Source organism: Etheostoma spectabile, chromosome 18, assembly GCF_008692095.1.
Source record: "Etheostoma spectabile isolate EspeVRDwgs_2016 chromosome 18, UIUC_Espe_1.0, whole genome shotgun sequence".
NCBI classification, from domain to species: Eukaryota; Metazoa; Chordata; class Actinopteri; order Perciformes; family Percidae; genus Etheostoma; species Etheostoma spectabile.
Window position 1 is genome coordinate 22,570,733 of NC_045750.1, and position 25,555 is coordinate 22,596,287.

Here is a 25,555-nt window from a genome sequence, read left to right on the forward strand (position 1 = left end):
GGGGGGGGGTATCACACTACTTCGTTACTGTGCAGTGAGACTCAAAAGGTAGCAACGACATGCCTCAGAAACACAGCTTTATGTTTGTTCACATCTCATAGTTTGAGAAAAGCCTCCTGGACACAAGTCTCCAATCCTCTTTTTACCCACTTTACACTTTTTTTTTTTCAAAGAAAAAGGTTGAACTGAACTCAAAAGCGTATTCTCATCACTGTGAGGTAGACCTTGAATTTCACCTGGGTGAAATGAATTTAAAGAAGTCGGTTGTGACATTACGTCTTGGAGGAATAACACCAAAGTGTGTGTTTCCCGGTCTGTATCATCCATCTCCACAGAATGACCAGTGAGTCAAGTTTCCATGGAGACAGAAGTGGAGGTAACATTCTCTTGTCAGCTCTCGTTTAATGCAAAGCTTTAGCCTATTGTTTTTAGAAATGTTCCCCCGGTAGTCCCTCAGGAGACGGCTAATTTTAATAAAAACAAAACCTATGGACGTGGCTCATCTAAAAATTCACTTACATACCCACTTTATTGAATTATGTGTAAAATAGTTGCATCCTGTACAAAGTGAATGGATCGTGTGTGTGTGTGTGTGTGTGTGTGTGTGTGTGTGTGTGTGTGTGTGTGTGTGTGTGTGTGTGTGTGTGTGTGTGTGTGTGTGTGTGAGTCAGAGAACTGGAGCTTGTTTTCTGGAGTTCTGCTATGTGGTGTGATCACACTCTTGTGGCAGCAAGATGTTACTACATGAAAAATGCTCTTGAACTATAAACCAACGCAAAAAAAACTATAAACAATAAACACGTTTGAGTGTAAAGTGATTCAGATTCAGGCTTAATGTAGACCAACTATAAAGAATGGGGATTGAGAATGTATCCCACTTTCTGCACTTTGTTCACTGCACAACAAAGCTTAAACTAAAATCCAGGTTTTCCTTTTGGGTTTATATGTGTTCAATTGTAGTATTTCCCACTTTATATAAATATTGTATTATCTACAAATATCTAACAGTGTGTAAGTATGGCTCCTGGTGATTTAGTCCTTAAATGGGTCATAATATTTACAGCATGATCACTGAGCATTACAAAGTTAATGCGATCTGTGCACATTCATTTACCGCTTACAACCGTTGATGTATTATAAGCTTAAGACATATCAACTACATTTCCCAGCAGCAGGTGTATTGATTGGTCATCATTTGCCACACGACATCTCGCGCGATGTGCGGCTTGACCCTGCCCTATGTCTCGCGCACTCGCAGCTCCATCGCTCAGTATATAAAGCAGGACAACGACGGAAGGACGACGGCTGGGGAGTCGCAGCCCGGGATTGTAAATAAGACCGCTAAAACTGTGTTTTATTTACAAAAGTGATGCCGGCTGTTTTAAAATCTCGTTCCCAGTTGTTTTAAGTCGTTTTTCGTACTTTTTGGCTCTATCTCTCGCCTATTTCCGTGTGGTTTTTACACTACGCGTATAATGGCGAGCTCGGCTAACTCGAACCCAGTGGTAAGGATCAATCTCTAAGGATTGTCAGCGGGGGAAAATGGGGGTAAAGATAATGGAAAGCTTTTCGACGAGCTGGATTTTATTTATTTCTTTCACTAAAATGAATGTGTTTTAACAAACACGTCACTGTTCCATCAAATAAAATGAAGACTTGAGTTCAGTCAATCGGCCATTTTAATCATTTTTCGAAACTAGATTGTTCTCTCAGATAAAGCCATCTGGTAGGAGCAGTGGCTAACGTAAGGAGTTGTAACGTTACATGAAGTAAGTGAAAATGGTGTAACGTTAGAAGTTTTGGGTTGGTGATGAAAATGCAATTTCAAAGTTGCAAGTTATGGGCTTTTGTAAGGTAGAGGCTTTCATGAGTTAGCTAGTTGGGTCATGATAGTAGTACGTTATCTTAGAGGCTTCTGAAATTAAATGTAACGGTACGGCTACATTAATTTAAGATTATCTGTATTTTATGTTTGTGCTGTTGCTTTAGTTAAGGGTCAAGGCATTGCTTGTGTCGACGAGTCATAAAGACATGGTAAATATAAGCTAAATTGTTTAATTTGCATAATTTGAGATGCAGATGTTCGCAAAGCACCTTCGCCACCATCCACTGCGAATGAATTGAGCTATAAATCTATATATATATGAAAAAATTAAAGTCCTTTTTTCGAAAATCGTCACGCTCAATCTAATGCCTCATCATTGTCCACCATTCCACGAGCAGCAGGCAGAATAGTCGTCCCAAACCACCACTTTTACCCATCTCATAACAATTGTTTCATGCTCCCCACCGACAAGGCCATACTACTAAGTCAAAGTTGAGTTCTCATAAGAAATTACACCGAAAAATATCCTTCACATTCCGTCACATAACGTTCAATGTACGGGGCTGTCGAGCGCACAGTTTGCCGCTCCGTAAAATGGCTTCCACGTCTCCCCTCGCTCCGGTTCTGGCCCTCCTCCTTTCTGCTGCCTGGTTTTATACAGCCATATTGGCTCTCTATATAGACTGCCCGGGATGGGAAGGTGCTATTCGACGCTACGTCACCGGCTCTACATATAAACACCAGGCTGTGCTTTAAATAGTGGAGAAGCAGACAGGCCGAGGGGGAGGGAAGGACAGACCGAGGTCCGTGCTGCGGACATTGGGGAAAATGCAGTGCGGTGGCCTACGTGTCGGTTGCTTTTTGTTTACATTGTACCGCTTTCTTCTGCCACTTAGACACGGCCGTTGTAGGCATTCGAACGGTATACAATACATTAGTTGTCCGTGTGCGCCATGTATGCCACGGTATACCGATGGACATACTGTACATCTCGTTGGTCTTGACAGATGGACACATAGACCTGGTTCATATGGATTAGCATAACAAACCACACAGTGACGTGCATGCATTATAACAAAATCCCAGGGATTATTTCTGAGGACTAGTTCTAGAGTTGGGCTACACACTTACAATAGATATGTACCATGCTATACGTACATATTCTAATTTGGCCCTGCAAAAGTGAATTTAAACCAACATGGTCTATTAGATGTCTTCCTATTAAACATATTTCTGAATACCAGACGCCAAATGTATGCAAGTAACCCCCAAGTAGCCATATTTCTATTTTAGCAAACCGTAATGGAAATGTGTTCTTTTAACTTTTCTGTACTTCCTTCCTCATAGCCTAAACTTTATAAGTCTGTGATTGAGGATGTGATCAACGAGGTGCGAGAGCTGTTCCTGGATGAGGGCGTGGATGAGCAAGTTCTTCTGGAGCTGAAAACGGTAACAGGCCCCAGCAGCATTGTTCCTGTGTGCAACCACTCTAGGGTGCTCTTCATTGATTGGTTTCTGTAAATTCCAAAGTGTTGTCTAGACCTGCTTTATTTGTGAAGTGTCCTGGGATAGCGTGTGTCATGATTTAACTCTATAGATTTAATTGAATAGTTCAGGGGTCTTCAATGTTTTAAGACCAACTAGCCCTTAGCTGAATGAGAGATGGAGCATGGACCCCTTTCTGCATATTGTATAACATTTTATTTGCATATGCAATGTTGGGTAGATTAAATGTTTTTTTTTGGTTTTCATGAAGAGGCCAATTCATTTAGCTAATAATTCAAAGACTCATTTCAAACAATAATTTGCAGACTGCCTGCAGTAACTCTGAGGACCACCTAGGTGTCTGCTCTATTTTATTGTTGTGTAGGAACTGGCTGATTTTAAGCTTTTATTACTCATTTGAGCCCCCCCCCCTTCTTTTTACAGTAATGCAAATTTGAGAATGCCCTTTACAGATTTATTGTCTTGAATGAAAGAGGTTTACTCTTCGACACAGCAGGCCCGGGTTCAACTCCGACCTGCGGCCATTTGCTGCATGTCACCCCCCCTCTCTTTCCCCTTTCACTTCCTCAGCTGTCCTGTCATTAAAGGCCTAAAATGCCCCAAAAATACGCTTTAAGATAAAGAAAGTGGTACATCACACAATATTATTAAAACTCTGCGACGTCTTTCTTCTTCCTGATGCTTCAGCTATGGGAAAACAAACTGTTGCAGTCCAAGGCAGTGGAGGGCTTCCACACGGAGGAGCAGGCAGCCCTGCAGGCCGCTCAGCAGCTGCAGCAGCAACAGGTCCAGCAGCAGGTCCAGCAGCAGGTCCAACAGGTCCAACAAGTCCAGCAGGTGACCCAGCCATCACAGACCCAGCAAGTCATCCTGCCCCCTCAGCAGCAGCAAGGTTGGTCAGCCCTCTCACTGCCACACTGCGCTGGTAAAAGAACAAGCTGGAAATGCAACAGTAAAATGATTTAACATCTGTGAATAACGTTTCTACACACCACAAAAATGTCCATTTGGACCATGCATAGACAGCATTCCTACTGAAAATAACGGGGTTTGAAGACATTTCTCAATCATAAGGCTTTCTTAACAGAAGCCAATACCCCAAAAGTGCAATTAATATTAACAGCTACTAAATGATTTAACCTTAGACTTTAAGAGCCAGTCGTAGATTAAATGACTTGACACATTTGTTCAGATCTTTTTTTCTTTTTGATAATTTTCTTTTCTGGATATTAGAGATGTAACGGAATGAAAATTCAACCGCTCAGTTAAAGTGACCAAAATGATGATGTTTTTTGGCATTATTGCGGTATTTTTAAAAGTGTGTTCAATATGTTGAGCTGAAATAGTTTCAAAAAGTATGACAGCGTTCATTATATTACAGAAATATAGGCAATAGGTTTGTAAAAACAATTGGAAACTGGCTGCTGAAACACCGGCCCGCTGCAGGGTGTCCAGTAAGAACTTGAACCAGAGACGTCTGACTTTGAGATTCGGAAAGATTTATTAATAACTCCCACATGAAGTTAATTATGAAGTAGTTGTTGTGTGTCGATGTTGGCTACACAGTGCGCCTGTGCGGTAACTACTCGGATGAAGCTGGGAAGGATTAAACACATGGTTTCCAAACGCGGTAATTCACTGTGATAATGATATCTTAAATGAAAATAGTAATATTTATCGTTCATATTTTTACCGTGGTTTACCGTTACACAGGTAATCGTTATGTCCCTAATGGATATTTTTATTAGTTTTGGTGCATATTATGCTATGACTTAAACATGTCTCCCCACAGCTCCCCAGCAGCAAGTCATTGTTCAGGATTCCAAGATTCTACAGCACATGAGTGCAACAGGGATGGTAAGTAGATCATGACCGTATAAAATTGGGGGCTTTGTGCACATAAAAAACAACAGGATATGTAATGCAACAATTTCTCCACTGTAAACAGATATACAGTGACTCAGTTATACAGAAGCCCTCTGTAAGTAAGACATGTTAAATGAGAGAACGGAAATGTTGTTTTCATGCATATACAATTGTGTTCAAAATAGCAGTTCAACATCACTAGTCTCCTAAATCATATTTTTGGGTTGAAGTGATTTTTCTACATGCCAAATAATTTACTAGTTAGTGTTGTAGAGTCATAGAAAACCAACACACCCAACAGTCATGACATGCATGCTGCCCATTCTGTGGAATTGAAAGGGGAATGTTCAAAATAATAGCATAGTTGTATTCAATTAGTGAGGTGATTGATTCTGTGAAGAAACCGGTGTCAATTATGGGCCATGTTTAAGGAAGGAAGCAAATGTTGTGCATGCTGGTTATAGAGCATTTGACACGGAAATACTCAGAAAAATGGGTCGTTCCAGACATTGCTCTGAGGAACAACGGACTTTGATTAAAAAGTTCATTGGAGAAGGGAAAACATATAAAGACGTGCAGAAACTCATAGGCTGCTAAGCCAAAATGATTTCAAAAGGCTTGAAATGGCATCCAACGCCTTAACGACGTGGGGGAAAACGATCACCTACCATTCAAATGGATCGAAGAATCGCCAAAATGGCAGAAGCTCAACCAATGATCAGCTCCAGGTAAATCCAAGAAGACTTAAAGTTACCTGTGAGTACTGTTCTGATCAGAAGAAGGCTATGTGAAGCAAAGCTATCAGCTAGAAGCCCCCCCCCCCCCCCCCCCCCCCCCCCCCCCCCCCCCCTCGCAAAGTCCCATTGCTGGGAAAAAAAGACATGTACTGAATAGGTTGAAATTTGCCAAAGGACACATGGACTGGCCAAAGGAGAAATGGTGCAACATTCTGTGGGCTGATGAGAGCAAAATTGTTATTTTTGGGTCTAGGGGCCGCAGACAGTTTGTCCAACGACCCCCCCCCCGTGCACACTGAATTCAAGCCACAGTACACTGTGAAGACAGTAAAGCATGGTGGTGCAAAAATCATGTTATGGGGATGTTTCTCATACTGTGGTGTTGGGCCTATTTATCGCATTCCACGGATCATGGATCAGTTTCAATACATCATAATACTTGAAGAGGTCACGTTGCCTTATGCTGAAGAGGAAATGCCTTTTGAAATGGGCGTTTCAACAAGACAGTGACCCAAAAGACACCAGTAAACGAGCAAAGTCTTGGTTCCAGATGAACCAGATTGATGTTATGGAGCGGCCAGCCCAGTCCTCAGACCTCAGTCCCATAGAACACTTGTGGGGTAACATCAGAAATGCTGTTTCTGAGGCAAAACCCAGTAATACAGAGGGATTGTGGGATGTAGTTGAATCGTCCTGGGCTGGAATACCTGCACCACAGGTGCCAGAAGTTGGTCGATGCATACAACACAGATGTGAAGCAGTTCTCATAAATACTGGTTATGCAACTAAATATTAATGCAGTGATTCAAAGTGAAGCAAACCTGTGAGGCATTTTTTAGGTCATACAGTAAATGTTTGAGTTTGGAAAGAAGAATGAACAGCCTAATATTCCTTTTTCTTCACTTTCTGTAAAGGTAGAAAAAAATCATGATCAATTTGAGTCATGTTTTGATTTGGAATTGAATGTGCAGTGTTCCCAATGCATTGCTATTATGGTATTAAAAGCTATTCTAAGGATTTTAAACATTATTCACTTTTTCAAACACACTGCTATTATTCTGAACATAACTGTATTTCCTAGCCTGCCAAAAAGAAGAAAGGGTCTTAATACATCTCTGCAGGGGTTTTTTCCTCGGAGCAGGACAACTGGTGTAGTAGCAGTAGACAAATGGAGGTGCACGGGGACATGGAAAGCAAGAGAGGAGAGTAGTCTAGTCTGGATTATATTGGCTATAAAACTGGGGATAATAAATCCGCTTACATGCTCCTGTTTTCTCTCAGACACACACACACACACACACACACACACACACACACACAGACAAACGCACTTTCCCCTTCGTCAGTTTTAATTTTGCACAATGTAGTGTCATCACCTTCTCTCGACAACACTTCTTTTCCGCACGCCATCTGTGCTGTATGACTAAACAGTTTATTGCCTTAATTCTCAAACACTTTGTTCAAGCGTCACTTGCAAATTTCGCCATCAAACTTGGCAGGAATAAGGTAAAATGAATGAGCGCAAAGATGTAAAAGCAGCTTTTATCACAACAGCCAAGGGAATAGCATCCTAATTGGGAAGATGTTGTGCTGTATTTCCTAAAAGATAAAATCTCTCTAGAGAAATGTCTTAATACTTGAAAAAATCTTAAGCCCATTTACAACTTGACAACCTTAAAGGTCCCATATTGTAAAAGTGAGATTTGTCTTTATAGATTATAAAGCAGGTTCAGGAGCTATGTAAATACTGGGGGGGGCTTAAAGAGACAGGTGCTAAATCGAAGCGTTTGGACAGAGGGTGAATACAGGTAAATAAAGAGACAGAATGAGAAGTGTTTTTTTTTTTTTTACATTAAAGCATGTAAACATGTTCTCGTACAAACACAAAATAGAATCAATGAGCACGATATGGGACCTTTTTTAAAACTTAAGCATTCTTGTTTTCCACATTCTCAAACCCTAAAATCCTGCTTTAGGGTATGTCCACACATAACTTTTGCCTGTGGGCTTACTGTTTGTGTGTGCAAGTGAACGTGTACCTGACTGCCTTGTTATATTTCCTCATGTGTTTTCTCCTTTTCTCCTCTAGAGTGCAGCAGCTACCGCAGCAACCCTTGCGTTGCCCACAGGGGTCACCCCATACCAACAGCTCATCACCAGCCAAGGTGAACCACTTGCACGTTTCTGCGCATCAAATTGGGAAGAAATACTTTAGCTTTTCATATATTGCCAAATGAAGTTAACTCATAGATGCATGCGCTCTCTCAGGCCAGATCCTGCAGGTGGTCCGTGCTCCCAATGGGGCTCAGTACATCATCCAGCAGCCACAGCAGCAGATCCTCCTGCAGCAGCAGATGCAGCCGGGGGGCGTGCAGGCGCCGGTCATACAGCAGGTATGCCCCATTAGACAGGTAGGAACACCTCATTTTGGTAAACCAAGGCAAGACTGTTGGCAATTAAGAGCCAAGTGGCTGGAAGTGCAGCATGGCTGCACGTATCTTGTTTATCTGGTCTTTATTTTAAAACGATCAACAACTTATAGTGTATAATAATTGACATCTTGTGTCCAATCAATCCATGTCAAGTACAGTACGCTGTTTGGCTCCATACTGTTGGTCCTCCGGAGCTGAAGCAGTGGTAGAACCAACTTGTGGAAATAAAAACTTGAAACAAAAGCCATTGAAAAAAATAAACATTCTGGAAAACCAAGCTTACTCGAACGTCACCCTTTTACCCAAAGACAAGGATCTTCAGCATGGGGTCCGGGGCCCCTAGGGGGTCCTCAGTCAATGCAGGGGGGCCTCTGAATGATTGTTAATTTTTGAAAGTCTTAGCATGAATCCAAAATATTATTAGCAAATATAAATCCCCACTGCTTGCTGGCCTACAGTAGGTAAGGTAGTCACTAAGAAGGTAGCCATCCACAGATACAGTTCATCCTAAGGTTTCACTGTGCTGCTTGTATGTTTAACATTATAACAGGATTTGTAAAACCATGTTAACAATTTTTAGGCTATTTGAATAGCATATTATTCTATGCTCTAAGAAGGAATGTATCAAGGTTTTAGGCTGCCCTACAAGTTATTGTAGGCCCAGTTTAATATGCAAATTAATTCTATACATTTATTTATAGTATAGCAGGGGGTCCCTGCTCGGTCTGTCTTTCAAGTATGAGGTCCTTGGCTTTGAAAAAAAGAAATACTATCCATGACCGCAGTGTAGGAAATCCAAAAAATGTTCAGGGGCAACTTTTGTCTTAAAAGTTGAGACATTTACAAAATGCTGGGTAGTGCGTTTATATACATTTGTACTGTTTCACGATGTAATTCCCACATGTGAGTGCAGAGGCAATACAGTAATAGTTATCCTAGAGCGTTTGCGGAGTGTGACTTTTTCCCATTTACTGTGTCCAGGTCCTGGCTCCTCTGCAGGGAGGCCTGCCCCAGCAAACAGGGGTCATCATCCAGCCGCAGCAGATTGTCTTAGCTTCAGGAAACAAAGTCCAAGGCAATCCACAGGTCAGCACTTCTTCAATTCCTTTCATACCGATTCATTGGTCTTTTCCGGAAGTTTGCTATGCACTTTTAGTCTGAAACATACTTCTGTTTTCCCACCTATCATTGCATTCTTTTGTCCTATTATTGACATCTGTATCAATTTGGGACTTAAGTATGTTAGTTAATATTATCCTTAGCATGAACAATGATGCTCAGGAAACCTGATCTAGAATAGTGTTGTTTTTCTCCATATTACATATATCCTCTAACTCGCTAATAAAACTAATCACCCTTATGTTTTTCTTTCTTCTGCTGGCCCTTCCCCGTTAGGTGATGCAGGCAACCGCTATGACGCAGCAGCCTGGTCAGGCAGCAACAGCTCAGCTCCAGCAGGCCCAGGGTGCAGCGGCACAACAGGGCCCCCCACAGGCCCAGCAGCAGGCCCAGATGCTCCAGGTGGACGGGGCCGGAGACACCTCCTCGGAGGAGGACGAGGATGAGGAGGAGGAGTATGATGAAGATGAGGAGGAGGAGAAGGACAAGGACGGGGGAGAGGACGGGCAGGTGGAAGAGGTGGGCACCACATGAAACCAGACTGTAAAATGTGACGTAAAACAGTACAAATGTTTTTTTGGTTTAATGGCACATGCATTACAGTGTTGGATGCTATCAGGCTCAGCAGAAATAATTAGAATTGTGGATCAGTGTTTGAAAAAGTAAGTTCAACTGTCCAAAAACTGTCCAACGCTACCAAGTCAGGGCCGAGCGACATGCGTCGCCGCAACCTCTAGTTACATTTCTGGGTGGGTGCACGTCAGGCCACGGCGTGGGGTCGGTATCTCCACGTACCTACTGCACTTATGTACTTAGAATGTTGTGTGTTTCTCTTGTAACATATCCACAGTCAGCCACTCTGTGTGTATTATTGTTGAAAAAGGCTTTTTCACCATATCCAGAAGATTGAATATCCAACTTTTTGGCTTTGTTTCCTCGCCAGGAGCCATTGAACAGTGGCGACGACGTCAGTGATGAGGAGGACCAGGAGCTGTTTGATACAGAGAATGTAGTGGTGTGCCAGTATGACAAGGTGAGGAAGGATCTGCTATGTGGGAGAATATGGCACGACAAAACTCAACCTGCATGTATCGGTATTTGTGTGCTGCATGCAGAATTTACACTAACGCATGTGTTATTTATTTTTTTGAAAAATTGTAGTTTGTTTAATTTCAGTTCATCAACTCTCTAATCCTGGACAAGTGACCAGTCTGTTGCAGGACTAGCACACGTATAGGCTGACATTGACACATTTACACCTACGAGCTGTTAGGAGTCACCAATTTGCCATTGTAGTTTTTTCATTCAGTAATCCCAAAAAAATCTGATGAATCAAGGAGACAATACAAACAAAAGCCACAGCACAGTAGTTTTACTACACAGGACTTTAAACATTGTTATTTCAGCTTAATAAAATAAATACTTCCTATATTGTTATACCTTTGAAGTTATATCTTTGCCTTCATTATGTGCTAAATGCCTTGTTTCATGGCCGTTTTCATCTCTCTTTTTTTTTTTTGACAAAAAATGATGCTGCCATATAGTAAAATTGTGAGGCATTTTAGCGATACTTTTATCATGTGAGAGCCTTTACCATTATTGGATATTAGCGCTGCGTTTGGTACATGCCCATTTTTTTCTTGAATGCAGTGTTTGACCAGCAGGATCATACAGGTCTAAGGAGTTAACAAAACCTTTTGATGCTAATTCAGTGCTTTTAAAGAAGTAGTGGTTAACGCTGGTTAACATAAGTGTGTGTCCTGCTGAGTCTTCTGTGTGCATGGGCTAAAGACATTAGAGACTGTGTCCACTGTAAAATGAAACGGTGTCCATCTGTCCTTGACGCCCACAACATTCATTTCCTTTTCTTTACTCCCCAGATTCACAGAAGTAAGAACAAATGGAAATTCCACCTGAAGGACGGGATCATGAATCTGAATGGGAGAGACTATGTCTTCTCCAAAGCCATTGGGGATGCCGAATGGTGAAGTAGAAGGAAAAAAAAACAAAACAGACAAAGCAACAGGAGCAGGAACTCTGTCACTCCTTCTATCCAGTTAACAGACACTTTTAATATCCTTCCATATCCTGTGACTGGATTCATTTCAGGAAACTTCTTCTGAGTCTTTGAGAACTCGGAGGAACCCAAAGGACTGTGAGGTACCGTAAAAAACCTGGGTGTCGTCAAAAACACTCGACTGGCTTTGTGGGATGCGAAACCTACAAGGGTAAGGGGAAGCCTGTGAACAGAGCAGAGCGTTCATCTTTTTTTGCTTCCTCCAGGCTTCTCCACGTTTTTGTTTTTGTTTTTTTCCTTTCCTGAGAGAATTCACGTGCATTGGAAAGTAAGCATTTCATATCGTACAGGTGTAGTGGACCAGGGTGATCTGGCCTGTCCTGCCACAGGAGGGTCAGCGGTCATTCCTTATAACCCCGTAGATGAGAAACACCTTCATGATGCACTGTAGTCGCTCGACTGGATTGACTCGCGTCTACATTTAAGTCCAAACTTAGTGCCACCAGTCAGGATTGCTGCCTTTAGAATGCCCAGAATCAAAATTTGGCTTCTGATTTTCGTTCTTGGATCATAACTTGTCTCAATTCATGGTAACGAAAATGGTGCTCCAGAGTGTTTTTATGTATTGACAATTTAAACTTTACTTTTTTTTAATCTTTTTTTTTTTTTTTATAAATGTGTTTGATGAAGGTTCAAGACAAAAAGGTAAAATTACATTAATCCCTAAAATAACTAATAGTTGCTAAATGGCATTATTTTAATCTTCTAATGAGTGCTCAATCCAAAAATATTTAATCCATTTTCCTCATCTGCTTCTCTGGAGCTTCATTTCATCTTTATCCAAATTCTCGACAACAAAAAAGGAAGAACAGATCCAACACTGAATTTATTTAAGAATTGTACAAAATGTCTGAAAGTTTGTCATGTTGGTGTATCTTTGCTCTTTTAGTTCCACGTCAGTTTTTCAATGTGTTGTGAAATTAGTCAGTCAAATTTGTGTGTGTGTGTGTGTGTGTGTGTGTGTGTGAGAGAGTGTGATTGTACAATGACTGTCAGGCTAGTGGTGAGTGTGTTCACGGGTGTATGTTGATTGATGTGTTGTTACCGCTTTTCTCTGGAAATCTATTCGGGGGGGTTTTCTCGCACAACCCACAATCTCAAAACGTCTCTGTAGGAAATTAGTTTTTAATTAGTCATTTTTGGTGGGGACAGGGCAATGTCCTATTTTAATTTTTTTTTTTTAATTTATTCCTGAAAGTTGATGAAATTCTTTTTTTTTTTTTTTTTTTTTTTTTTTTTTTTTTTTAAGGTTGAAAAAGCCGCACCAAACTGTGCTCTTATAATCTAATAAGTGTTCCTTTTTTCCCTCTGTCGGTTGGACAAAGCTACACAAAGCTGGGATCCAAATCATTTTGTCCACCATATGTTCTCCTGTGCTTTCATTTTATTCATGACTTTTTAAAAGAATATTTTCTATCAAAGTGAGTTTCACTCTGGGGCCTGTGTGTTTCTCTGCAGTTTGTTTTTAGTGCCCCTGTTGCAGCAATTTGAAATAAAGTATGTGTTTTTTGACTGTTGTGTCGACTTGGTTGATGGTTGGTTCTATAGAATTTGATCTTAAAGAACCCTTATTACAGAAGAATCATTGATAAGGACCCAAATGTAGAACCTATGTCTATGTAGAACCAAAAGCTGTACAAGTAGTTTTCTTACAGTAAAACTTCCCATACATAATATCATGGTAATAAAATATATAATTTTTTATTTCTGATTTTCCCACCCCCAAATGTACTAAAAAATAATGGCATCCATTTTGATTTATATACACCGGAAACAAAGTCACGTTTAACTAGATGTTGGTATTGGCTCGTTATTATCCTCAAATAACATATGTGCCAAAAGATGTTTTAACACATTTTAAGTAGAACACAAAGAAAAACCCCAGGCTTTCAGGGCAGCATTCAGTAGCTCTCCATGATTAGTCACAATCAAAACACAAATCCACTCTGTTGCTTGATTCTTTTTTTCTTATCAATTAATGTTACGTGTGCCTTTGAACTTAATTTCATTTTACTAAATGATAGGTAAGCTTATGAGAAGGATGTCTATAAAATGTATTCTCTGCTTTCTGACTGTTTTGTTGTGTGTGTGTGTGTGTGTTCTAACTGCTAAGATAAGAAATGTATTGTTCATATTCATTTAATCAAAAAGAAAATTAAATCACGTTTGGAACAAAAGTCATAAAGTCAATGTCAATTTTTAGCCTTAATTTTAAACGGTTGGATATATTAGTGTCACTCTTTATTCAAGTCAAATGGTCTTCAAGCACTTGCTATATTACCATGGTTACTATCCTGTTTTTGTCAGATTTACCCCCCACAGCCCTCATCAACTCCATCACTTCATCAACATTACCCGCCATCTTTCTAATGTGGTTGTTTGAATTGATTGAATGGACGTTATTTAACAACGTTAATGTATAAGTTGATATTTTTTTCACAATGAACTGCCAATGTAAAGTCCCGCCAAGTTTGCATTTGTGTTTCTGCCACTTGGAGTAGCCTAGCGGGAGCTGGACATTTCAACCTTTTGAGCTTCAACTATTTATCCATTACTGTTCAACTATAGTGTGTAGTTTCTGTGGCCCCCATGAGGAATTTTAGGTAGCCTAATGACAACAAAATTGTCGGCCCGCAGCAACCACTTCTCCGTGCAGTTGTAGCCAAGGAGGATTAAAAAACCATGATGGACTCTTCTGAGGTAATCTTTTCTTCAGTTTCTGCGTGCGAAAGTCGCCCGAGCGGCATCATTTTTTAGACATAGCCATACTGAGAAATACAGAGAGACTTGAGCTGATAGTCTACAAATTAGCTTTGTAACAACTCATTTGTCACTGGCTCTAATGTAATGGACGTTATTTAATATCAAAAAGTTAAGCACTAAAGCTTTAGCTAACCAAACAATTTACCTTTAGCTAACTTTTGTAACAACTTGTCCTTTTAGCCAACTATAACTAAAATGTATCCATTATGGTTAGCTAACTATTGCAACAACTTTTTCATTGTTAGCTAACTATTGTAACCATTTATCCATTACGTAGCTAACCATTTTAAAAGCTTACCCAGTACTTTATCTAACTAATGCAACAACTTATCCATTACATTTAGCTAACTATTAACAGCGTACCTAGTAGCCTACTTTATCTAACAAAAATAACAATATAAATATTACCGTTAGCAAACTATTGAAAAAAATCTATTACCTTTAGCAAATTATTGTAATTTATCTATTAGGCTATGTTAGCTAACTTTTGTAACAAATTATCCATTAGTTTAGCCAACTATAACTACAATTTATCCATTATGGTTTGCTAACTATTGCAACAACTTTTTCATTAATGTTAGCTAACTATTGTAACAATTTATCCATTACCTTTAGCCAACTATTTTAACAGCTTATCCAATACTTTATCTAACTAACTTAACAATGTATTGACTACAGTTAGCTAACATTGCAAAAACGTATCCATTAGATTTACCAAACTATTAACAGCGTACCTATACTTTAGCCAACTTATGTAACAATGTGAATATTACCATTAGCTAACTATTGAAAAAATCTAGGCCTATTACCTTTAGCTAACTATTGTAACTTGTCTATTATGTTAGCTAACTTTTGTAACTATGTATGCATTACTTTTAGCAATTTTAGCCAGTTTACCTTTAGCTTATATTCATCCATTAGCCTACATTAGGTAACTTTTCACTTCTCTGCACACTTGCTAACTACATGTTAGAATGCAACACATAGCTAGTTTAAGTGTTGAATATGAGTATTTATTAATTTAAGTTAGTTTGAGTTACTCCACATCTCCTGGCAACTGCAACAGGGAGCCTTGGTTGGAAAATCACTTCCTTACATTTGCTAAATAGATGTGTAAGTCCCATTGACTTAATATTAACGGTCTCTGGTAAATCCCAGAATCTGCCTTAGCTGGTCTTAAATTCCACTTTTCTAGCTGTATAATCCAGTGTCTGGATGGCTGTCATAGTATGTCTTTCCTCTCTTTCTAAACCAAACCAATACCATCCCTGTGTATTTCCTTGTGGGTAATCATGAGATAATGGTGTGGTGTTTCTTAGATTAAAGATGAATCAGAAACTACATACATGGAGATTTTTGTCCTTGATTGTGAATGGATTCGAGGCAAGCTGTCTATTCTACAATATATCACTCTTCACAAAGACTTATTCAGTCCTCTTGAACAGACCTAGCGGAGGAAGAATGTATCCTTGCTGCTTCTGATGAAGTGGGCACTCAGACACAAGAGTCTGTGCTGCTGGCAAATAAGGCTTATAATGAGGCCCTGGAGATGTCTAGCTTAGACTCCATAGCTTTCTCTGCTTACCACTTAACTGATTATGACTGCCAATCAGCTGCATGGCAAAATAGAGTTTGTAGGCTTCAGTGGAATGTAGTAGCCAGGCCTGTTGGCTGTGGCATGTTGAGTTTACCGTAGTCTGTGAAGCTCTTTTAGCCAAAGAGCCTATCTCCATTTCTAATGGAGATTCCTCCTTTCCTGGTTTTCCTCTATTGTTAAATTCCATGTAGCTGCTTCAGTTCCAAGGTCCTGGTATTGTCACACTGTTGTAACTTTATTGGAAGGAAATAGAACCAAGCAATCTTTAAAGGGGGCCAGAGATTTGATGGGAATGTATTAGGTCACAAATCTTCATCTACCGATAAAAGTGTAATTTGTCCAGCCCTAACAGGTGCAATAAAGCTAAGAGGAGACTCAGGAAGATGTCAGTTAAACAGTTTAAACACACCCACACACACGGGGAGAGGTCTAATCAGCCAGATTAACTCAAAACACCTGTGTGGGCTTTCAGGGACTTTAATGTTGTTTGTAACACCCGTGCTTTTCTTACTATGACAACTCAAAAATTACCTTTATGAAAAAGTGGATTTGCTCATTGTTTGATGAGAGCAATTTTAATCTTTGGGCATGGTGAGGATATCAATTCAATTTAAATCAAAGGGGCCAATAGTCCAAATGAAGTTGTATTCTCATCAAATTCATGTTTTTTTGTGATTTTTATCAATCCAGGTCCCAAGGGGGCAGAGGGCTTCAACTGAAGTGCCTGTTGGATGGTCTGCATCTTCAACCGTCCAAAAAACTGTCTCTTCTTCACTGACGACCTCTGGCAAAATCCCGCAACCACAGAAAGTCCTCATACAGCCTTGGGTCTCCCATATACTCAGCTGTTCGTTTGTATAAGTAGTAATACAACTCTGCTGCTGTTCTCTGGAAAACAAAAAGAGCTTGAAGACCATCAGTCCAAACAAAATGGTTGGACTCAAGCCATCTAAGGTTCAACACCTCAATCCCCAACACCTTTCCAACATCAAAGAGCATGCCTACATCACGGAGCTATTGAGCAGGTGAACTGAGTAAATAAGCAGGGTTTACCTTTGTCACTTTCTGCATGTACAAATACTGTAATTATAACACTATGAATGCGTTAGAGAAAAGATGAAAGTATACGCATTTATCCCCGTATTTGAACCAATACAGGGAACTAATCCCCGTATTAAAAATCGCATCTTGTCCGACGTTCGAGTGCTGTCTTTTGGAACAAACAGGGGCTAAAGTGAGGAGGCAGATTGTTTAGGAGGATGAATTTTATTGTAAGATCATGTACCATTTGTCTCTCCAAATTGTGGATTCCAAGTAGCTTACATGTAACATTGATGAAAACATTGACAGTTCCGTAATCCGTTCCACACTGTTTTACTGCCACATCTTGCAGAATGGGAGACTTGGTAACATTTAAGCATAGACCGTCAATAATATACAGTCTATGGATTTAAGTAGTGTAGGGGTGTCCGGGGGCAGGCCTCCCCGAATAAACATTTGGTCGTAATAGCCCAAATTATGTAGCTTCTGGCACATTCTTATTACAGTATCCCATAATACACTGATTCCAATTATTGCATATTTAAATGAGGTTTCCTCCCTATATTCTTTTGTACATATTTGTATTATATATTATTTTATCATTGCTTACATCTATGAGTCTATATCAAGTGACAGAACCTGATTAACGTGCATGTCGCCTACTTATGTTGCGTTCAAATCAATTTAGACGTGTTGTAAGTGTGGTGGACATAGGACACAGTCATGTAAAGAGCAAAGAGCATGTCCTCCATGTACCCGTGTCCGCTACACCCTTGGGAACAGCAGTGAACACTTAGGATGTGCTCAGACGGCACGCCATACAAATTAGTTTTGTTCGGAGTAAAATCCAGCTTTAATGTGTTCAGATTCAAGACTTTAGTCTGACTCAGTTTCAAGCTGTGTGCTTTGAGCCCACACCTCTGCTGATAAAATATGATTTGCGGAAAGCTGGATGGAACCAATCGTCTTTGGCAAAAGAGAAAAGTTTCAATATTGTCTTGCAAATCCGTTTCTTAAGGCCCCAGCTTCAACATCTTTTGATATTTGAATAGCTTGAAAAAAATTACGTTGTAGCAAGAACAGTCCTTTTGAGAGGATCAGTGCACAAGTAATTGAAAGACTTGATTGAAAAAAGCCCTTTAGCCAGGTGTTCCTTCTACGCACATTTAATGAACAATATGGCGTTTTAGTCATTTTGGTCCAATGCCATCCACCTGGGCAATGCAAATGAGTTTGTAATGACCTAGACATTTGCACAAAAAGATAAAACAGAGTGAGAATCTTATTGTCTTGCATGGATGTAGATTGTTCATGAATCAACTTCATGTCATGGTGAAATGTTTGGTGGCCGTAAAAGCTATAAAAACTCTTGTCCGAAACTTTTGTGGTTGATGAGTAGAACCACTCAGACAACACAGGGACCAATGTTTTCACTGACTTAGACTCTGTGGTTCACTCTAGTAGTAATTCAAGGGTTTTCTTTGAGAGAGAGAAACTTGACTCTACAAGAGGACCGTCCACGCCCGCTGGCCCGTGGAATAACGTAAGGAAAGACGTCATAAATGCAGGGATTTTATGTTCCCAGGAATAATTGCTGGATGGATACTTGAAGACTCTGACCTCCTCCGAGTGACCGAAACTATTCAAAATCTCCTGATAGCACCTCCGTTTCTCTTTTCAGTCCTTCTCAGGGTTCTTTTCCCACTGTCTTTAGAGTTTAGCAACATAATCTGGTGTTTGAGAGGTGCATCGCCAGGTCCTGTCCTGCTTATTTGAGGAACAGCTCGGCAATGGGTTTATTTGGAATACTGGGAGAGGAATGGTCAGGCAGGCTTGAGAACCAGTAATGTGAAGAATGTTAAAATAAATCCAGTCAAAGTCACGATCTGTTCATTCGGCCCTTTGGTTTCTCTGATATATTCTCTGATATTTAGTAAGCTAATCCTAATGGCTTTAAGAAAACACTTGACATTTTAATGAATCCTGAGTAGAGGTGTTTCAGAGGGCAGGTATGTCACAACCATCTCTTCGTGTTCACCCATGCAATTGTGCAGTCATTTTGATTTTTATCAAACCTGACAAGTGCACACTCGTGCAACAAGTATGACATGTGGGTTAACATTAACTGGCAGTGGAAGGGAGGAGGCCCCTTACAAATGCAGCCAGGCACATCATGCCCCAGCTCTGTGTGCTTAGCTTTTGAAGGGTCCACACTGGATGGTTGTGAATGGGTGATTGGAGGAGATGGACACGAAGCTGTGGAAAACATTCAGCTGAAAATGATGTCCTGTTGGTCTGTTAGGAATTTACAGCGTGAGTCAAGTCTGGAACACAGCGAGCAGATGCCACTCTTAATTTTTTCAACTTTAAAACTAGAAATCCTTCCAGTTCTGAGGTTTTAACGATGCTCTGAGAAAGCACAAGAGTAGTATACAGTTGGGAATGCTTTACTATATTTTCCATACTGAAACAAACTGTCCAGCAAGCAAAATTAAAAAAAGGTCTGTGGTGATCCCTCTTTCCTGGAAAGTCCCCCCTGTTCATCTGTATGTTTTCTTGAAAAAAAAATGTCACCCAACAGATGAAATACTAACCAGATGTTAAGCCGCCATTGGCAGAAGGTGTCCTTTAACTCATAATGGCTCAGTATCGCACAAGTTACAGCGGTCCGGCTCACATATGTTTCAGCTGCTTTAAGCTTTCCCGGCTATCTCTGATGATTGTATAAGTCACATGTTTCCGTAAGAGGATGGAAAAATATCATGATTGCGCTAGAAAAACAACCATGACATTCCAGAGGAGAGAGACGGCTTTAACCGTATATATTTGTGATTATCATACCTGTCTGTAATTTGCAGAAAATTGCTAATAATCCAAATATGTCTTGTGTTTACTTTTGTAAATGGATCACATGCTCTCGGGAGTTGAGGACGTGCCTCTGCATACTGTTTTGCTTGATCAATGTGAAGAGAAAGGGAAAGTAAAAGTATCATTAAAAACAACTCGCAATAACACACAATAAAGAACACAAGTACACAAATATTTTATGAATCTACGAAAATGATAGATTGTTTTTTTTTTTTCCCAGGTATAAGCCACATAAAAGTACAATTTTAGAGTCCACTTTCCAACATCACAGAGGTACTGTAATATACCTGTCCATATTTTCTTTTTCAGTTTTAGGGTTTCAGGTTAACAGAGAAAACAACACCAATGTGTCCTGTTTTCATCCATAAATCATCAAACGCTGTCGTGTATTGACATCATATCCAGAGGTATTGATAAGACAATAAAAGATGCAGTGTTTTTACATTTAAAAACATTTAAAACAAGTTTTCACTGTGAACCGCACTGAGCCAGCAGGCTGTCCTTGAACAAAATAGCCAAGAATGAATAGTGCGCCTCAGGAAGGTCTTATCGCAAGATTAGTTTTAAAGATCTGTCATATTTCTTTTTTAGTTTGTGATATTTTTTAGTTGTCATATATTGTTTATATAGACTAGACTGTGCAGAGGTAAAACTAAATTAAAGATACTGAAAAATCAATTTTATTCATAGTTATATATGTATGTTTTAGTTTTAATCTTTACTATATTTCCTAAAATAATCTGTTCTTTCCTAGCCTGTCCCTCCAAATACAAAGCACTATAAGGTGGATGAAGTAGGCTCACATTTCAGAGACACTTGATATTCTCCAACAACTGGAACCATAAAATCCTCCAAGCCCAAATTGTGAAAACAGCTGAACTTGGCCTGAAAAACTAAAGCAGATACAGAATACTGGTGCTTTCTGTTAAATATCCAAACAGATCTGTCCACAAACACTTGAAGGCCTCTCCTCTCCCACCTGAACCTGTCTTGCTTTTACTACGCCAAGCGGGTGTTTGGCTCACGTCTTCAGGCTCTGGCTCTCTTCAGGGCTCGTCTGCTGGCAGATGGCTTGATTGCAGGTATGTCCGGAGCACTTCTTTAGGTGGATGGGCACCTCTTCCTGGCCTCTGCTTCCACCTTTCTTAACCTTGTCTCTACGGACCTGAGATGTCCCGCTGCTGCCCTTTGACAAGACCGTCTGGCCTCTAAACAGCTGCGCTCGCTGCTGACAGAGGCCCACCTTACTGAGGAGGATAAATATGTCCCCCCTAAAGGCCTTGGTGAAGATGGCGTAGAGGAACGGGTTGGCGCAGGAATTGAGCGGGTAGAACAGTACCAATAAAATCTTGGAGTTGGACACAGTGATGAGCGGCCGGTCCAGCACGGCGGACATGGCGTAGAAGGAGATCGGCGCCATGCACAAGAAGTCGGTGAAGATGAGCACAGCCATGCGCTTGGCGATGTTGGTATCTTTGGATCCGGAGCGATAGTGAGGGTTGTGTACCGTGCAGTAGATCTTGAAGTAGCAAACGCAGATGACAAGAAAGGCCAGGATGTTGAGCACTAGCACGGACAAGATGAAGACCTGAGCCACCGTGGACTGGGTGTCCATCGGTAGACAGATGCTGACCTTCTGGTAACTGCTCACCCCGACTAGCGGGAGCAGGGCCAGCAGGAGGCAGAAGATCCAGCCGGCCAGCATCACGGCCGCCGCATGGTACAGACGCAGCTTCCGATCCAGCCGCATAGCGAAGGTGATGGCGTACCACCTCTCCAGAGTGATCACTGTCAAGGTGTAGACAGACAACTCGCTTGCGAAGACTGTGAAAAACCCAGCAAGTCCACAGCCGGGACCCGTTTGCCAGTCTATAGCGTGGTTGAAGTACTCGGCTCGCGTGTGGAGGTCCACTGAGGCAATGAGCAGCAGATAAATCCCCATGCACAGATCGGCAAAGGCCAGGTGACACATTAGGAAGCGGGACACAGAGAGCTTGTAGTGGCTGGTAAGCAGCACCAGGAGCACCGCCACATTTCCCAGAACCGCCAGCAGACTCACAAACCACACAGATACTCGCAGAAAGCCAAAACCCATGATGTCCTCACAAGGGTTGAACTCATCTGGCACCGGCGCACACGCCACCTCCTCGCCCTCCTCACACACCACGTAATCATAACGACTGTCAAAGTCTTGGCTGGTGTCCTCCTGGGGGTTCTTGAGGGTCTCTCCAAAACCCACATCCTCATTTGGCTGCCCCCCAAAGTAGGTGTGGTAGTGGAGGCTTCCATGAAAGTCTCCTCTTCTCCATTGGTCGGACTCTCTGTGGCTCCCGTCATTCGGCTCCTGGTCTGGCACTGGTTCCACCACGCTGTCCCCTTGGAGGGAAGGCATGCCGAGGGGCCCCACCGAACGCTTGTGATGCTGGTCGTAGAAGGCAGTCAGGTTACAGATGATGTACTCCAAAAAGCTGAAAAACACAGACTGATTCCATAAAGTAATACTGTAGTCTTAAATCAGACAAAAATACACAGACCTGGCTTTAACGCTTACTCGCACTAAGTGTCATTTATATATCCAGTTGAAGACAGGCGATTCCTGTTTTGAGAGTCATTATTGGTCTGGCTGAACCTTCTTCCTACAATAACAGCAATGAGTGACGCTAATTATGGCAGCAATGTAAGAAGTTATAGGTATACACGTCAAGGAGTTGATTCAATCCTTGCCAAGATCCACACCATACAAGTGCAGCTGCCCCACTCACTGTGGTAGATCATCCAAATAAACCAAAAACACAAGAGCATTCTATTTGACGCTTTTTGTCTTTCAAACACTATGGGCACACATCTTGTGATGCTTCCACTTAACTTTTCAGAATTAAAATACTTTATTGATCCCTGATGAAAACCTGTTAAGTTGCTGGTGCTCACAGTCAAATTTAAGCCAAAGATCAGAGAAACATTTTCCCAATAATTATATAACGTTGCATAGCTTAAGGGCAAAAAATAAAAAGTATGTAAATTAGTTAGTAAAAGTAAGTATGATGGGGTGAAACATATTGTTTTTATACAATAGATTGCACAAAATGCAATTGAACACAAATAAAGTACAGTGTGAACATAAGTAGCAGCAGCGAACAAGTGGCTGAAACATGTCAGACTAAAATAATGTCAGTTGTTGCACATGTCACTACTAGATTATTGCACCGAGTAATTATTGCACATAATTGCCCAAAAATATATTTACGTTGTGTGATGTGATATGAAAATACGTGTTGTGAGTTCAGTTTTGACACACCACGTGTGTAGCACTTAGAGGGAGGAGTCCAATAGTTTGATGGCCACAGGCAGGAACGACCTCCTGTGGTGCATTGTGGGTGTCTGAGTCTCTCGCTGAAGGTGCTTCTCAGACTGACCAGTGTGTTGTGCTTTTCTGACCCTCATGAGTACATTCAACGGATATAAAATGGGAGACTTGACAAAAGCTCACCCTCGTTTCTTTTTGAGGTTTTTGAAGCCGCAGCAGTGGCTGGGATAGGTGAGGCTGGCGATGGTGAGGTGCTTGAAGGTTTTGATGGGGGGCAGTTTCTTGAGTGCCCAGGTATTGCGCGCCTTCAGCTCGCGGAGAGAATCCATACCTGTGGTTGGCAGGGAGGTGATCTCTGTCAGCGACACGTCTCTTTAAGACAGAAAGGGAATGAAAGCATTTAAAAAGATACATACGATGCATTAACATATATTTTTGTAAGACCGTTTATTAGGGCCGTTGAAGGTGGTTAAAAAAAAAAAAAAAAAAAAGGAGCTGGGGTAGGGGGATAATATTCAGAGAAAGAAATTGTATGTTTACAAGAAAAAGAAACTTGACAAGAAAAAACTCCTACAGTTATTAGGAAAAAAGATCTGATATTGTCTGAGATCTTAGTCATAAATTGTGACATTTTGTCAAGGAACCTTTTAATCATTGTTTTTGCCTCTTTTTTTTGTATTATACATTGTATCTTTCCAAGCAAACATAAGACATCTGTGTGATACTTGTACCTCGAAATGTTTTGACTTTCCCCCTAAAGTGACAGGTTACAGATGGCGCTGATAAAGTGCAATTTTTCTGCATAGCCAATCGTGTAAGAATGCACTGACTTACTAGATGCTAATAAATAATACTGAATACTATGCTTGCATCTGACTAACTGAAAGAATGACAAGCAGTCCCCACTGAGCACCTTCTTCTGGAACAAACATACTATCAGCAAATCTAGAGAGGAGCCAGACACGATGAGACCGGAGATCTCATAGATGGATTAAACACCACCCTCCATCTGTTTTCATGAGTGAGCTCCACTCTCCATCATCTTTAAACTATTACATGTGCTATTTCTTATGCTCGGCTGTCATGCTAAAGCTCAAGCTGAACGGGAAAACGACGTGCAGGGGGATTGACAATCTCACCAACATCCCGTGTGATCTTATTATTAGGACATTGTGCTGTTCAGCACTGGACAACCCCCCTAAGTAGAGGCCAAGTTCTCTTTTGCTTTCTTTAGTTTCCTAATCCATTAAACCTCCAAGTCATTGTATCTGCTGATTAATCTGATTAAAAAAAGAAACACAAGCCAACGCATTTTATATTTGCTAAGAGCTCAGTTGTTCTTTTTTAGTCCTATTTGCTCTCCCCACTTCCCTGCCCTCTGCTCTTTTTTCCTCTCATGGGGCGCATTGTGTAAGGCTGTAAAAAAAAAAAAAAAAAAAAAAAGGACAAGAAAAGCAGCACAGATTCCGAGTGTCAGTCTGATTTTGTCGTTCCCAGATGTTTAGCCCATGACCTCATGGAGGTGACCTCACTCAGGACATGTTCCTCAGTGGAACAGAGAAGGCAGACCTGCACACCAACCCCATTTATCTAACCAGACACTTAATGGCTAGATCAGAGCCATAACAGCAACTTGATAGCCATGGTAAAGGGTTTTGGCAATCCAACACCTTTTTAAAACGGGGACTCGGCTTTAAAAAGCTTGACAATGGCAAAAAACGATGACAGTATCGAGAAAAACGTCGGAAGTTTCACCCTACCGGCCTTGCACACAATGCGTTTCAGGTTTCCTGGTTCAGAGACACAGCTGTGGTGGAATGATTTTTACTCTTTGATGATACGCTATCCATTTTGCAGACATGTCTCATCCAGTCTGCACATTATGAATGAGGAAATTGTTCAAATCCAATGTGACATGGTGTGAATAATGAAATTAGAAAACTAAGCCTATTATCTATTAGCTATGCAGACTTTTTAAACAAATATGTACATTTGAAATATATCATTGCAACAGTAATACTTATTTTTTTCCAAATCAGTACAACATCTGGGTATTTTTGGCATACTGCAGATTTTGCTTTTGTTTGCATACTGCAATACTACATTCTACATTTTGGCCAAATCAGTATGCACTGCTAGTATGGGATGCGGTTCCAAAAACGGACATTATTTTTGAAGTATACCTTTAATAACCCTCTGTCTCAGGACCCTTTCTTTTTTGGATGTTGTATATTTGGAACTGTCTACAGCTTGCGTAAACTCTACTTGCGCATGTCTTTGGTCCCTTATCTTGTTTCTGTCTGTGTGTGTGTGTTGGCTTGTGTGTGCGTTTTTGTGTATGTCCGTTTCTGTGTGTGTTGTTTGTGAGGTGCGGACGTTGCTCTTGCTGTTGTGGCTCCCTCCTTCCGTTCTTTCCTGTT

At 40.9% G+C, this 25,555-nt stretch overlaps 2 protein-coding genes across 4 annotated transcripts in view; one reads left to right on the top strand and one right to left on the bottom strand.

The window, feature by feature from the left end:
• Nucleotides 1–1,274: 1,274 nt before the first annotated feature.
• gtf2a1 (general transcription factor IIA, 1) lies at nucleotides 1,275–13,074 on the top strand. 3 transcript variants are annotated; one of them, XM_032542520.1, is made up of 10 exons: nucleotides 1,275–1,505; nucleotides 3,173–3,274; nucleotides 4,019–4,223; nucleotides 5,124–5,188; nucleotides 8,024–8,099; nucleotides 8,203–8,345; nucleotides 9,348–9,452; nucleotides 9,762–10,004; nucleotides 10,429–10,518; nucleotides 11,366–13,074. In XM_032542520.1, exons 1-10 carry the CDS (start codon nucleotides 1,476–1,478, stop codon nucleotides 11,471–11,473), a joined length of 1,167 nt encoding a protein of 388 aa, XP_032398411.1. In that variant the 5' UTR covers nucleotides 1,275–1,475; the 3' UTR covers nucleotides 11,474–13,074. The 3 variants fall into 3 exon arrangements, with proteins under 3 accessions (XP_032398411.1, XP_032398412.1, XP_032398413.1); XM_032542521.1 differs by having other exon boundaries at nucleotides 8,203–8,327; XM_032542522.1 differs by lacking the exon at nucleotides 1,275–1,505 and adding an exon at nucleotides 3,015–3,086.
• A 6,767-nt stretch (nucleotides 13,075–19,841) lies between these two features.
• Nucleotides 19,842–25,555, bottom strand: part of tshr (thyroid stimulating hormone receptor) — a 22,008-nt gene continuing 16,294 nt past the window's right edge. The window contains exons 9-10 of the mRNA XM_032542523.1: nucleotides 23,319–23,507; nucleotides 19,842–22,299 (exon numbers count right to left, since the gene is read on the bottom strand). Coding sequence (XP_032398414.1) covers nucleotides 20,853–22,299; nucleotides 23,319–23,507 — 1,636 coding nt within the window. The 3' untranslated portion in view covers nucleotides 19,842–20,852. The remainder of the gene's footprint in view (nucleotides 22,300–23,318; nucleotides 23,508–25,555) is intronic.